This window comes from Heterocephalus glaber, unplaced genomic scaffold, assembly GCF_053883595.1.
Source record: "Heterocephalus glaber isolate CG9 unplaced genomic scaffold, H.glaber_assembly_v1.0 deba00001428, whole genome shotgun sequence".
NCBI lineage: Eukaryota > Metazoa > Chordata > Mammalia > Rodentia > Bathyergidae > Heterocephalus > Heterocephalus glaber.
In genome coordinates, this window is record NW_028258293.1 from 23,603,477 (window position 1) to 23,618,779 (window position 15,303).

The 15,303-nt window shown below is 54.1% G+C and overlaps 1 protein-coding gene across 5 annotated transcripts in view; it reads left to right on the top strand.

Moving 5' to 3' along the window:
- The window catches only part of Dchs1 (dachsous cadherin-related 1), a 36,249-nt gene extending 21,139 nt beyond the window's left edge, over window positions 1-15,110 (top strand). For all 5 annotated transcript variants that reach the window (XM_021243248.2, XM_087211806.1, XM_004863412.4 and 2 more), the window contains 19 exons: window positions 1,983-2,171; window positions 2,264-2,495; window positions 2,616-2,852; window positions 3,145-4,170; window positions 4,383-4,576; window positions 4,788-4,884; window positions 4,989-5,146; window positions 5,345-6,209; window positions 6,301-6,540; window positions 6,635-6,760; window positions 7,354-7,563; window positions 8,566-9,444; window positions 9,561-9,674; window positions 9,844-10,055; window positions 10,143-10,297; window positions 10,505-10,635; window positions 10,751-11,034; window positions 11,558-11,696; window positions 12,029-15,110. In XM_021243248.2, coding sequence (XP_021098907.2) covers window positions 1,983-2,171; window positions 2,264-2,495; window positions 2,616-2,852; window positions 3,145-4,170; window positions 4,383-4,576; window positions 4,788-4,884; window positions 4,989-5,146; window positions 5,345-6,209; window positions 6,301-6,540; window positions 6,635-6,760; window positions 7,354-7,563; window positions 8,566-9,444; window positions 9,561-9,674; window positions 9,844-10,055; window positions 10,143-10,297; window positions 10,505-10,635; window positions 10,751-11,034; window positions 11,558-11,696; window positions 12,029-14,640 — 8,100 coding nt within the window. In that variant the 3' untranslated portion in view covers window positions 14,641-15,110. The remainder of the gene's footprint in view (window positions 1-1,982; window positions 2,172-2,263; window positions 2,496-2,615; window positions 2,853-3,144; window positions 4,171-4,382; window positions 4,577-4,787; window positions 4,885-4,988; window positions 5,147-5,344; window positions 6,210-6,300; window positions 6,541-6,634; window positions 6,761-7,353; window positions 7,564-8,565; window positions 9,445-9,560; window positions 9,675-9,843; window positions 10,056-10,142; window positions 10,298-10,504; window positions 10,636-10,750; window positions 11,035-11,557; window positions 11,697-12,028) is intronic.
- The last annotated feature ends 193 nt before the right edge of the window (window positions 15,111-15,303 follow it).

Below are 15,303 nucleotides of genomic sequence, written 5' to 3' on the forward strand. Positions count from 1 at the left end.
CGAGGTGATGGTGAAGCAGTGGGAAGAAAAAGCAGGAAACTGTCAAGTCAAATATCAAAACAGGATGTGCACCTGGGAAGGAGATCGGGATAGGCATAAGCAGTAAGTTTAGAGCCTGGCAGGATTTTTAGACAGTTCACAGATGGAAGGCTTTCCTTTTCTCCTTGAAATAGTGCATCTCATGAGAGCCAGGGATTGGGAGGGGACAAGAGGAGAGGGATAAGATTTATTACAGCTTTGAGGCAGAAGGGGAGAGGGAGCTGACTAAGGTTGGACTGAGAAGCAGAGCTGAGAACCTACTGAAAATGGAAACTTGTGTATTTGCAAGTGAAACCTCTGAGCAGGAGCTGTACAGGTCAGGACACTCATTTCTGCCTTGGTCATTTCCAGTCAGTGGCCCCTGCACCTTTTGGGTCAGTTCCTGACAACTTCCCCTGACCACTGTTTATTGCTTTCTTCCTGCAGCGAGTCAGAGGGCAGAGGTCTTTAACAGCTTCTGGAGATGGTGCCGCAGCTGTGCGGCTGCCCACAAGACTGATGCAGGGGGAAGTCTGTCTCCTGGGATATCCGGCCCCATAGCCACAGTGGAGTTGGAGCAGGCGCTGTTTCCAAGGTTCAGCTGTGGCAGGGTCTGGGTGTCTCAGGAGGGTAAACAATGGGCATGGGCAACAATCAGAAATCCTTGGCCAGCATTCTCTCTGAGCACATTTTCTGGCTGAGAAAAAGGACTCTCCAGCTTCCTCTTGCAGTGTATCATGACCCTAAGGTCCTTCTGTTCACAAAGAGCACTTTGTCACAGCCTGCAGCAGTCAGCACTAGTGAGCCCACTATTGAGGGCCTGATGTGTACCCAATGTATAAAACTTAGGATGAAAGAGAGTTTTGTTACAAATCAGGATGATCAGAATATCCATTTACTTAATGAACAAGTAAGCATAGAGCATCTACTGGGGATACCTGGCCATATCCTAGTCTAAAGGTGCATGAGCCACGGCCATAAATCCAAAGAGCACATCCTATAATGATTGGTTCTCATTCTGTTATAATCAAGCTCAGTGCAGATTAGACCTATAATATTAATCAGTATCCTATTGGTGAGTCAGTTCTCTCCTCTTGGGGTGATTAGGAGACTTGGTGAGGGTACTAACTTCCTGTGATCCACCTGGAATTGACATTACAGTGCCTTAGCACTGCTTTTTGTAAGTGCAGTTGGTCATTGTTATTCACTGATTCTCTAAAATTTATTTGTAACCCCCAAATCAATACATGCAGCACTTTTGCAGTCATTTCCAGACATGTGCAGAGCAATGAAAAATTTGAATCACCCAACGAGCACATTCCCAGCTGAGGTCAAAAAAGATGATGCTTTGACTTTTTGTTTCAGCTCTTGCACCATGAAAAAAATATCCTGTTTGAGGTCTATTTAATGCCACAGCTTTTGCGTTTTTGTGCTTTTTCTGAATGATTTTGCTATTTAAAACAGTCCCCAAATGTACTGCTAAGAGTGCTGTCTAGTTTCCCTAAGCACAAGAAGGCTGTGATATGTCTTACAAAGAAAATACATGTTAAATAAGCTTCATTCAGGCATAAGTTACAGTGTTAGAGCCTGTGAGTTCAATGTTAATGAATCAAAAAGTGACTAAGGGTGTAGCTCAGTGGTGGAGGACTTGTCTAGCCTCCCTGGGTTTGATCCACAGAAACAAACAAACAAAAAATCAGTAGTATATGTTAAATAAAGTATCTTCAAACAGAAATACACATCCAACAAGGTTATGTATTACCATTTATCCTGAGATCAGTCTCTCAGGAACCTAACCAAGTGCTGAGGTCTGGGCTGGGGTTGGATCTTGGTCCTTGTCTTACTTGTTCCCTCTGGGCAGCCACCATCTAGGGACTCGGCACTGGCTGCTCTTTCTAATTGCCACCTCCTCTGACTTTTCTGGTCAACAAGAGGGGACATCACTCACCCCAGCCTCTCCTCAGGTGACAGCCACAGATGCAGATAGTGGTCCATTTGGCCTCCTGTCCTATTCCTTGGGTGCTGGACTTGGGGCCTCTGGGCCTCCCCCGTTCCGAATTGATGCCCACAGTGGTGACGTGTGCACAACCCGAATCCTGGACCGTGACCAGGGGCCCTCAAGCTTTGACTTCACAGTGACGGCAGTAGATGGGGTGAGTAGGCAGGCATTGGGCAGAGACATTGGGGTAGAACACTTACCAGGGCCAAACAAGGCCCACCTGACCTATGCTTCATGTCCCACCAGGGAGGCCTGAAGTCCATGGTATATGTGAAGGTGTTCGTGTCAGATGAGAATGACAACCCACCTCAGTTTTATCCATGGGAGTATGCTGCCAGTCTGAGTGCCCAGAGTACACCAGGCACAGCTGTGCTGAGGGTGCGTGCCCATGACCCTGACCAAGGACCCCATGGACGACTCTCCTATCACATCCTGGCTGGCAATAGCCCCCCGCTCTTTGCCTTGGATGAGCACTCAGGTAAGAATCCTTCCATACCAGGTCCTTCCCCCAGGTCCCTCTCCTCACCTGCCTGAATGATGCATTGCCTCCCCGTTCTCTGTTCTTTCCTTTATATGTCTCTCTCTGTGCCTTCTCCAGGGCTATTGACAGTAGCCTGGCCATTGGCCAGACGGGCTAATTCTGTGGTGCAGCTGGAGATCGGTGCTCGGGACGGAGGTGGACTGAAGGCAGAAACCAGTGCCCGAGTCAACATCAGCATTGTGCCTGGAACCCCCACACCACCTATATTTGAACAACTACAGTATGTTTTTTCTGTGCCAGAGGATGTAGCACCAGGCACCAGTGTGGGCGTGGTCCAGGCGCACAACCCACCAGGTATCATTTCGCATTCTAACCACTAGGTGCCACACTCACGTATCCCAGTTTAGCCCTCCAGCACCATCTCAAGGTGCTTTAGAGTATCACACCTCAGAAAGCCCCAGTACAAAACACTATGGCATCTGGATGTCACCCTAGCGCCATCCAACTGCTCTGCACCTGCACACCTCTTCACACTACTTTGAAAAGCACAGATGTGGGTACCATCCAGGCCCTCTTGGGATCAGAATCTGTACCCTGACTCAGTAGGTGCCCCTTCCCTCTCCTGACCTACTTTCCTCCTCTATAGGTCGCTTGGGGCCTGTGACTCTCGCCCTATCAGGCGGGGATCCTCGGGGACTCTTCTCCCTAGATTCAGCCTCAGGGCTGTTACAAACACTTCGCCCTCTGGACCGGGAGCTTCTGGGATCTGTGCTGGAACTGGAGGTTCGAGCAGGCAGTGGAGTACCTCCAGCTTTCGCTGCAGCCCGCGTGCGTGTGCTGCTGGATGATGTGAATGACAACTCCCCTGCCTTCCCTGCACCTGAAGACACGGTACTGCTGCCACCAAACACTGCCCCAGGGACACCAATTTATACGCTACGGGCTCAGGATCCTGACTCAGGTGTTAACAGTCGAATCACCTTCACCCTGCTTGCTGGAGGTGATGGAGCCTTCACTGTGGACCCTGCCACAGGCCATGTACGACTTATGGGACCTCTGGGACCCCTAGGGGGGCCAGCCCATGAGCTGGAGCTGGAGGCCCGGGATGGGGGCTCCCCACCACGTACCAGCCACTTTCGACTTCGGGTCGTAGTACAGGACTTAGGAACGCGTGGGCTGGCTCCTCGATTTGATAGTCCTAGCTACCGTGTGGACTTGCCCTCAGCCACCACCCCTGGAACTCAGGTCTTACAAGTGCAGGCTCAGGCACCAGATGGGAGCCCCGTCACCTATCACCTTGCAGCAGATGGAGCAAGTAACCCCTTTGGCCTGGAGCCACAGAGTGGGTGGCTGTGGGTGCAGGCACCACTGGACCGTGAGTCCCAGGAGTTATACACACTGAAGATAATGGCAGTATCTGGGTCCAGAGCTGAGTTGGGGCAACAGACAAGCACAGCCACCGTGAGGGTCAGCATCCTCAACCAGAATGACCACAGTCCCCGCTTGTCTGAAGAGCCTACCTTCTTATCTGTGGCTGAGAACCAGCCCCCAGGAACCAGTGTGGGCCAGGTCTTTGCCACTGATCGAGACTCTGGACCTAATGGACGTCTGACCTACAGTCTGCGACAGCTGTCAGAGGATAGTAAGGCCTTTCGCATCCACCCCCAGACAGGTAAGCACTGGGACCCAAATTCTGAGACCCTACAACCTCATCCCCACACTGGCAAACACCCAGGTAGAATCCCCAGCTCCCAGCCCGGATCCTGACTTAGCCTGGTGCTTAGCCCTGGCATTCCTTCCCACATTCCCCAGCCCTGGCTTCTTACATGTAGTTCTCAGGCTCTGAATCTCTAAACATCCCATACATGATCCCTGCACTCCCAGGAGAAGTGACCACACTCCAAACCCTGGACCGAGAGCAGCAGAGCAGCTTCCAGCTCCTGGTGCAGGTGCAGGATGGGGGGAGCCCACCCCACAGCACCACAGGCACCGTGCACATTGCGGTGCTGGACCTCAATGACAACAGCCCTACCTTCCTGCAGGCGTCAGGGGCTGCTGGTGGTGGCCTCCCTATTCAGGTATGTCAAGTTGCAGAACCCTATCCTAAAGAAGTGTGAGAGGGGGTAGGGGTCTCCCCGTAGAGCTGTAGGTATAGGGAAAAGAGACTGTCTGTGGGTACAGGTGTGAGAGCAGAAAAGGGACTCTGCCCACACACAGATGAGAAGACCTCCATTCTGAGTTGTTTCAAAACAGAAAGGAGACAACTGTAGGTGAGTTTTGTCCCCACAGGTACCAGACCGTGTACCTCCAGGAACCCTGGTAACAACTCTGCAGGCCAAGGATCCAGATGAAGGGGAAAATGGGACCATCCTGTACACACTAACTGGTAGGGGAGTGGGGAGAAGGGTGTCTACTGATGGGTGATGGCATGTTCCTGTGGCTGGACCTACTGAGGTCCCAAACCCTCATCTTCCCTCTGGCTGTTCCCAGGTCCTGGCTCAGAGCTCTTCTCTCTGCATCCTCACTCAGGGGAGCTGCACACTGCAGCATCCCTGATCCGAGCAGAGCGGCCCCACTATGTGCTAACACTGAGTGCTCACGACCAAGGAAGCCCTCCTCGGAGTGCGAGCCTCCAGCTTCTGGTTCAGGTATGGCTGCCCTTCCTACAATATGCCCACTTCCCCCTTGGCTGCTACAGTGGAACCCCCTCCAGTAGCTCCAGCTTCTCAGGGTCCCTGGGCCCTCTTATCAGGCTACTCTGACCATTTTCTCTGCTACCCCAAGAGCCAGCGCTGACTCGCTTTTACCCTGGTCTTCCTGATCCTGACCTCCCCAATCCACTACAGGTGTTTCCCTCGACTCGCGTGGCAGAGCCTCCGCCGGATCTCTCAGAGCCCGACCCGGCGGCACCAGTGCCCGTGGTCCTGACTGTAACTGCAGCTGAAGGGCTTCAGCCTGGATCCTTGTTGGGCTCGGTGGCGCCGCCGGAGCCAGCGGCTGTGGGAGGACTCACCTACACACTGGTTGGTGGCGTTGATCCTGAGGGCACCTTTGCTCTGGACGCGGCTTCTGGGCGCTTGTATTTGGCGCGGCCTTTGGACTTTGAGGCCGGCCCCGCTTGGCGCGCTCTCACGGTACGCGCAGAGGGCCCCGGAGGCGCAGGCGCGCGACTGTTGCGAGTGCAGGTGCGCGTGCAGGACGAGAACGAGCACGCGCCGGCCTTCGCGCGCGACCCGCTGGCTCTGGCGCTGCCGGAGAACCCTGAGCCTGGCGCAGCTCTGTACACCTTTCGCGCCTCGGACGCCGACGGCCCGGGCCCCAACAGCGACGTGCGCTACCGCCTGCTGCGCCAGGAGCCGCCGGTGCCCGCCCTGCGCCTGGACGCGCGCACCGGGGCGCTCAGCGCGCCGCGGGGCCTGGACCGGGAGACCACACCCACCCTGCTGCTGCTCGTGGAGGCCACGGACCGGCCAGCCAACGCCAGCCGCCGCCGAGCAGCACGCGTCTCCGTGCGCGTCTTTGTCACAGATGAAAACGACAACTCGCCAGTCTTCACCTCTCCTTCTCGCGTGCGTCTCCCGGAGGATCAGCCGTCTGGACCCGTAGCTCTGCATTTGGTAGCAAGGGATCCAGACCTGGGGGAGGCCGCACGCGTGTCCTATCGCCTGGCAGCTGGCGGGGACGGCCATTTCCGGCTTCACTCAAGCACTGGTGAGAGTTGAGCTTGTGGGTGGGGTAGAGGAGGGTGCCAGTGTGGAGGGAGCGCTGCGGTCTCTACCATCCTGCCGTACTGCTCCCCTAGGAGCACTGTCCGTGGTGCGGCCCCTCGACCGGGAACAGCGAGCTGAGCACATCCTGACCGTGGTGGCCTCAGACCATGGCTCTCCTCCACGATCGTCCACTCAGCTCCTGACGGTCAGTGTCGTTGACGTCAATGACGAGGCACCCGCTTTCCAGCAGCAGGACTACAGCGTCCTCTTGCGGGAGAACAGCCCTCCTGGCACATCTCTGCTTACTCTTAGGGCAACCGATCCAGACCTGGGTAAGATCTGGGAGGATGAATTGTAAGAGGGATAGACTGGGGGAATGAAGCATCTATTTGCCTTCTGGTCACCCTCCATGCTGTCCCTCCTCAGGGCCCAATGGGCAAGTGACTTATGGAGGCGTCTCTGGTGAGAATTTCTCTCTGGACCCGAAAACAGGAGTTCTTACTACCCTGCGGGCCCTGGATCGTGAGGAACAGGAGGAGATCAACCTGACAGGTACTTTGTCAAGACTCCAAAAGCCACCGGTGTTATAAACATAGGCAGAAACCCCAAAGTACTATCTTCTAGAAGTTTTCCACCTTTTATAGCACAGCTTGTTATATTTTTGGACCTTCAAGAGTGACGCAGCATGTACTGACTTCTAGGTTGTCATCACTGAGCAGACAAATTCTTAAATTTATATTGTCACGGCTATGCCTTCTAGGCCTAGTTTAGATTATACTGTAGCCATTTAATAGAGGACCATATTAATATTGAGTATCAGAGGACTGAGTGTCTTGCTGAAGCAACACAATTTGGAAGTGGCAGGGCTGGGGCTTGAGCCAGACCTTTTGATACCTCTGTTAGTGTCTTCTGTTACACCACCACTAATCCAAGATTCATCTTGGATATACCAAGCATAGCAGATGGGAAGGAAAAGATTATCTTTTGACACTTGTTACTATGCAAATACATGTGTGTGCCTGGGTTATGTAAAGAGATGTTTTCCAGCTTATGTATACCTGGTGAACATGTATGAACACAGTGTGGTATAGTTTTCTCCATGGGGTAAAGGCAAACTAGATCTCATTGCTTTTGTTTTCCCACAGTATATGCCCGGGACAGGGGCTCGCCCCCCCTCTTAACTCATGTCACAGTGCGAGTGGCTATAGAGGATGAGAATGATCATGCTCCAACCTTTGGGAATGCCCACCTCTCCCTGGAAGTGCCTGAGGGCCAGGACCCCCAGACCCTTACCACACTTCGGGCCTCCGACCCAGATGTGGGAGCCAATGGCCAGCTGCAGTACCGAATCGTGGGTGAGAACCATCCCTTACCCACTAACCCAGCACCCACCCCCCTGCCTTGCTCCGTTTTGGCTGCTGTCAGCTTCTGTCAATGTGTCTTGGTCTTCTTTCTCCTCTTTTTATGTCTTCCACCTTTTTTTTCATGCATATATCAGTGTATCTGGATATCTCTTTTTGTGCCTCTGTTTTTATCTTGCTGTTTGTTCCTTCATGTAGAGGAGTGGTTTTCAAACTTTTTGGCCCCAAGAACCCTTAATATCCTTATTTTTTAAGAACTCTAGAGAATTTTTATGTGGATTATATCAATAGACAGTGTTGCATATTAAAACTTAGAAAAATTTCAAATATTATTGAGAAGCAAGCCACTGAAGTATACTGCTTGCTGTATTTTGAACAGGCACAGGAATTGTTAGGATTTCAAATAACAATTTGTTGGATAGTCTTAAGGTTGCAGAGATTATAGGTGTAACTGGAAGTAGCCAGTACACTGTCTGAAAAATACACATATTCGTGCTGTAAGCTTTCTACCAAGAATATTCTAGAAAATAAAGAATACATAAGCACACATTTCATTAACCACGTGATGGTGTCATCACATCATGTAGCATTGTAAACTCCACTGTATATTCGGGGGTTTTTTTGGTACCGGGGATCGAACTCGGGTCCTTGCACTTGCGAGGCAGGCGGCGGAACCACTGAGCTAAATCCCCGGCTGTCCACTGTATATTTGTGAGACAATAAGAATGAAAGAAAAGCATATAAGGTCCATAAAAATAGTTTGACCATGTGTATATGACACAGTCTCAGGGTATTCCCAGACTGAGTAATAATGGTTGCTTTATAGTATCTTTTTTTTAAAACTTTGTTTGTTTCTCTGTTTTTCTCTTTGTCTATTTCTCTCTTTCTTTATCTTTCTTCCAGCGCCCTTCCATTTTCTCTCTACTGTTGCCTATAAATCACCCTGATCCTCGTGGGCTGACACATGTGTTTATGTGCACCTACCCTTCTCTGCAGATGGGGACCCATCAGGAGCCTTTGTCCTAGATCTTGACTCTGGGGAGTTTGGTACCAGAAGGCCACTAGACCGAGAGGTGGAGCCAGCATTCCAGCTGCGGATAGAGGCCCGGGATGGAGGACAGCCAGGTCTCAGTGCCACTGTGCTTGTGACAGTGACAGTTCTGGATGCCAATGACCATGCTCCAGCCTTTCCTGTGCCTGCCTATTCAGTGGAAGTGCCTGAGGATGCACCTGCAGGGACCCTGCTGATGCAGCTGCAGGCTCACGACCCTGATGCTGGGGCCAATGGCCATGTGACCTACTACCTGGGTACAGGTACAGCAGGAGCCTTCCTGCTGGAGCCTACCTCTGGGGAGCTGCGCACCGCCACAGCACTGGACAGAGAACACTGTTCCAGCTATGCCTTTTCTGTGAGTGCTGTGGATGGTGCAGCTGCTGGACCCTTGAGCACCACGGTGCCTGTCACCATCACAGTGCGCGATGTCAATGACCATGCACCCACTTTCCCCACCAGTCCTCTACGTCTGCGCCTACCCCGCCCAGGTCCCAGCCTTAGTACCCCAACTCTGGCTCTGGGCACACTTCGAGCTGAAGATCGTGACGCTGGTGCCAATGCCTCCATTCTGTACCGACTGGCAGGCTTACCACCTCCTGGTACCACTGTGGACTCTTACACTGGTGAAATCCGTATGGCCCGTTCACCTGTAACTCTAGGCCCCCGGGATCGTGTCCTCTTCATTGTGGCTACCGACCTTGGCCGTCCAGCTCGCTCTGCCACTGGTGTGGTCATTATTGGTCTTCAGGGGGAGTCTGAGCGTGGACCCCGCTTTCCCCGGGCCAGTAGTGAGGCTGTGCTTCGTGAGAATGCACCCCCAGGTAAGTCCCTAGCTATGTGTCCCAGATGTATATCCCTGGGTAGGCTGGGGATACTAATTGTAAATGTTCCCCAAACTCCTGTAGTGCTCACAATCCAAATAACATCCTCTCTACAGGGACTCCTGTCATCTCCCCTAAAGCTGTTCATGCTGGGGGCTCAAATGGACCAATTACCTACAGCATTCTCAGTGGGAATGAGAAAGGGATATTCTCCATCCAGCCTAGTACTGGTAAAGAATGGGCGCAGGGGCTCTGTGAGGGGACAGGCTCCTGGGGAAGCAGGTTCTTCAGGCCAGAGGAAGTGTTGATGGGGGAAGGGTTGCCTTTGAGTAAAGGGCCTCAGTGGGAGGCTTCAGGGTAAGGAAGAGGGCTGTCACTGATGCACTCTGCCTCCCGCAGGAGCTATCACAGTTCGTTCAGCAGAGGGCCTGGACTTTGAGACAAGCCCACGGCTGCGACTGGTGCTGCAGGCAGAGAGTGGAGGAGCCTTTGCCTTCTCTGTGCTGACCCTGACCCTGCAAGATACCAATGATAATGCTCCCCGTTTCCTGCAGCCCCACTATGTGGCTTTCCTACCAGAGTCTCGGCCATTGGAGGGACCCCTGCTGCAGGTGTGGGGCATGATGGAAAGAGGGGGGCAAGGGCTGTCAGATTTCTTTGTAGCCACTCCAGTACCAGCAACCTCCTAAACTCACCAGGTGGAGGCAGATGACCTGGATCAAGGCTCTGGAGGACAGATATCCTACAGTCTGGCTGCATCCCAGCCAGCACGGGGCTTATTCCACGTAGACCCAGCCACAGGCACTATCACCACCACAGCCATCCTGGATCGTGAGATCTGGGCTGAAACACGGTGAGACCTGCCCTCTGTGAACCCAAAACCCCATCCTATTTATTTCTATTTATTCTGTTTATTTTCAAGCTCTGCATTGCATCTCCCTCAGCCCCTAGCCATACCCTGAAATCCCCTAAAGCCCAACTCTATCCTGAGTCCTCCTAGCTCTTCCCAGGCTTTCCTCTTATCCCCAGGTCCAGCCTCCTGATTGTGCTCTATGTCCAGGATTGTCCTGATGGCCACAGACAGAGGAAGCCCAGCCCTAGTGGGCTCAGCTACCCTGACAGTGATGGTCATTGATACCAATGACAATCGTCCCACCATCCCGCAGCCCTGGGAGCTCCGAGTGTCAGAAGGTGAGAGCTGGGGAAAATTAAAGGTATCAAAGCTGGCCGAGAGGCACTAGTATCCTCCCTAAAGCTCCAGGGGTTCCTGGAACCCTGCCAAACACACCTGTCTTGTGTATTGCAGATGCACTATTGGGCTCAGAGATTGCGCAGGTAACAGGGAATGATGTGGACTCCGGACCAGTACTGTGGTATGTGCTGAGCCCATCTGGGCCCCAGGATCCCTTTAGTATCGGCCGTTATGGAGGCCGTGTCTCCCTCACGGGCCCCCTGGACTTTGAGCAGTGTGATCACTACCACCTTCAGCTGCTGGCACATGATGGACCTCACAAGGGCCAGGCCAACCTCACGGTGCTGGTGGAGGATGTCAATGACAATGCGCCTACCTTCTCACAGAGCCTCTACCAGGTACCAGCTCCCCTGGATGCCCCCACATCTGGGCACCAGGTTGTACTGTTAGAGGGATGTGACAGAGCCAGAGTGGTTGGGGTGGACTGGATGTTAACAGTTGATCTGGGGGCCAGGGATTTAGCTCAGTGATTCCGCTGCCTGCCTCGCAAGCACAAGGACCAGAGTTCGATCCCCGGTACCAAAAAAAAAGAGTTGATCTGGGCCAGGGGATTTACCACAGTGGCACAGTGCCTGCCTGGCAAGCACAAGGTCCTAAGTTCAATCCCCAGTACCAAAAAAAAAAAACTCTGATCTGGACAAAAGAGTGTCCTGTCTCAGACTGATCTTCCAGTGCTTCATCTTTTGGCCAGAAAGTGGAGAAGGTGGGCAGTTCTCATTCAAATAGAAAACAATGGAGAATGGGCTCCATGCTGAAATAGATACTAAGTAGGATTCATGGGGCCAAGCTCCAGCACACAGGTAGTGGGAGCAGCAGGGTAGCTGGGAAACCTGACCAAGGACACTTTTCCTCATACCTTAGGTAATGCTACTTGAACACACCCCCCCAGGCAGTGCCATTCTCTCCGTTTCTGCCACTGACCGGGACTCAGGTGCCAATGGTCACATCTCCTACCACCTAGCCTCCCCTGCTGAGGGCTTCAATGTTGACCCAAACAATGGTAGGTCTTTCCCAGAACTTTTATCTTTGACCATGTTGGACCATATTTGGACCTAATTCTTAGAATTTATTACCTAAAATCTTGTCTCCTGGATCTCTGACCCAGGGAGGACATTTCCCCCTTGTCTTTAATACAGTAAGCTTTTTTCTGACTGCATGTCTAGAAGTTGTTTCCTGAATTTGAATCCTTGGCACCATTCCATACTCTCCCAGCACATTGGCCATTTCCCAGAGTCTGACTTCCAAGCCCTTCCCTAGACCGTGAGAGTCAATTCTTCTACTGACACACACCCACTTCTGAATGTGTTTCTTTCTCTTCCATTCTCAAATCAGGAACTTTGTTCACAACTATGGGAACATTGGCCTTGGGCCATGAGGGGCCAGGAGTGGTGGACGTGGTGCTGGAAGCACGGGACCATGGGGCTCCAGTCCGGGCAGCACAGGCCACAGTGCATGTGCAGCTGAAGGATCAGAATGACCATGCCCCAAGCTTCACATTGCCCTTCTACCGTGTGGCTGTGAGTGAAGATCTGCCCCCGGGGTCCACCCTGCTCACCCTGGAGGCCACAGATGCTGATGGTAGCCGCATTCATGCCACTGTGGACTACAGCATCATCAGTGGCAACCGCGGCCGAGTCTTCCAGCTAGAACCCCGGCTGGCTGAGGCTGGTGAGGGTGTCGGACCAGGTCCTCAAGCACTGGGCTGCCTGGTGTTGCTTGAGCCTCTAGACTTTGAAAGCCTGACACAATATAATCTAACCGTGGCTGCAGCTGACCGGGGCCAGCCATCCCGCAGTTCAGCTGTGCCAGTCACTGTCACTGTACTGGATGTCAATGACAACCCACCTGTCTTTACCCAAGCATCCTACCGTGTGACAGTACCCGAGGACATGCCAGTTGGAGCTGAGCTGCTGCACGTGGAGGCCTCTGATGCTGACCCTGGCCCTCATGGCCTTGTACGTTTTACCCTTAGCTCAGGTGACCCTCTGGGGCTCTTTGAGCTGGATGAGAGCTCAGGAGCCTTGCGACTAGCCCACCCCCTGGACTGTGAGACCCAAGCTAGACACCAGCTCGTAGTGCAGGCTGCTGATCCTGCTGGGACACATTTTGCTTTGGCTCCAGTGACAGTTGAAGTCCAGGATGTGAATGACCATGGTCCAGCCTTCCCACTGAACTTACTCAGTACCAGCCTGGCCGAGAACCAGCCTCCAGGCACTCTTGTGACCACGCTGCATGCAATTGATGGGGATGCTGGGGCTTTTGGGAGGCTCCGCTACAGCCTTTTGGAGGCTGGACCAGGGCCTGAGGGTCGTGAGGCATTTGCATTGAACAGCTCAACAGGGGAGTTGCGGGCACGAGTACCTTTCGACTATGAGCACACAGGAAGCTTCCGGCTGCTGGTGGGTGCTGCTGATGCTGGGAATCTCTCAGCCTCTGTCACTGTGTCAGTACTAGTGACTGGAGAGGATGAGTATGATCCTGTATTCCTGGCTCCAGCTTTCCACTTCCAAGTGCCAGAAGGTGCCCAGCGTGGCCACAGCCTGGGTCATGTGCAGGCCACAGATGAGGATGGAGGTGCCGATGGCCTGGTGCTCTATTCCCTTGCCACTTCTTCCCCTTATTTTGGTATCAACCAGACTACAGGTGCCCTATACCTTCGGGTGGACAGTCGGGCACCAGGCAGCGGAACAGCCACTTCTGGGGGTGGGGGCCGGACCCGGCGTGAGGCGCCACGGGAGCTGAGGCTGGAGGTAGTAGCTCGAGGACCTCTGCCTGGTTCCCGGAGTGCCACAGTGCCTGTGACTGTGGATATCACCCACACTGCACTGGGCCTGGCACCTGACCTCAACCTACTGTTGGTGGGGGCTGTGGCAGCCTCCTTGGGAGTTGTAGTGGTGCTTGCACTAGCAGCTCTGGTCCTAGGGCTGGTTCGAGCTCGAAACCGAAAGGCTGAGGCAGCCCCCGGCCCAATGTCACAGGCAGCACCCCTAGCCAGTGGTTCTCTGCAGAAGCTGGGCCGGGAGCCACCCAGTCCACCGCCTTCAGAGCATTTGTATCACCAGACTCTCCCCAGCTATGGTGGTCCAGGAGCTGGAGGACCCTACCCCCGTGGTGGCTCCCTGGACCCATCACACTCAAGTGGCCGAGGCTCAGCAGAGGCTGCAGAGGATGATGAGATTCGCATGATCAACGAGTTCCCCCGTGTGGCCAGTGTGGCCTCCTCCCTGGCTGCCCGTGGCCCTGACTCGGGTATCCAGCAGGATGCAGATGGACTGAGTGACACATCCTGTGAGCCACCTGCCCCTGACACCTGGTATAAGGGCCGAAAGGCAGGGCTGCTGCTGCCAGGTGCAGGAACCACTCTGTACCGGGAGGAGGGACCCCCAGCCACTGCCACAGCCTTCCTGGGAGGCTGTGGCCTAAGCCCCGCACCCACTGGGGACTATGGCTTCCCAGCAGATGGCAAGCCATGTGTGGCAGGTGCACTGACGGCTATTGTGGCTGGCGAGGAGGAGCTCCGTGGCAGCTATAACTGGGACTACCTGCTGAGCTGGTGCCCGCAGTTCCAACCACTGGCCAGTGTCTTCACAGAGATCGCTCGGCTCAAGGATGAAGCTCGGCCATGTCCCCCTGCTCCCCGTATTGACCCACCACCCCTCATCACTGCTGTGGCCCACCCAGGAGCCAAGTCTGTGCCTCCCAAGCCTGCGAGCACAGCTGCAGCCCGGGCCATCTTCCCATCGACTTCTCACCGTTCCCCCATCAGCCATGAAGGCTCCCTGTCCTCTGCTGCCATGTCCCCCAGCTTCTCACCCTCGCTGTCTCCTTTGGCTGCTCGCTCACCAGTTGTGTCGCCATTTGGAGTGGCGCAGGGCCCCTCAGCCTCGGCCCTCAGCGCAGAATCCGGCCTGGAGCCACCTGATGACACAGAGCTGCACATCTAGCTGTGGCCCAGGCTGGGCCCCGACCTGGGATGCGCACAGTGTCCCCAATGCAGGCCCCACTCTGAGCCTGCCCTGGGCAGCCTCGGACCATGACTGGCCATGGGGAGGCCACCACCAAGCCCCAACTCTCCACCCCAAACTCCTCCAGTGGGGGCAGGTCCCACATTTCACCCCAGCCCCTCAGAGCACTGGGACCAGAAGGTCTGTTGATCACTGACCTGGGGCCAGGTCCAGTGTGGGGAGAAATACGAAGGAGGCAGCAGCCCTGGGTTCTCAGTGAGGACTTCCTGCCTGCACCAGCACCCTGAGATGGAGCAGAGACTTTATTTATTGGGGGATCGGGGAATGAGGGAGGTACCTCCCAACTGTTTGGGCCCAGCTCCTTTGGGTTCCACTGACATCCCTGCCCCTGCCCAGAACAAGTGCCAATTCTCACTCTGGAGCCTTAATAAACTGCAGTTTGTATCCAGCCTCCGGCTCTGTTCTGTGGGAATGGCTGGAAGTCACCTGGCACATTATTGTGGACACCTCAAGAGACAGAGGGCTGGGGAACTTGGGGACATCTAGGTGGGGAGAGCACTGGGATCTTAGGAGCCTACTCTGAGGCTGAGATCCCCTCTCTTTGGCCAATCTTTTCCCTTTAATTTGAGCAAGAGGTCAGCA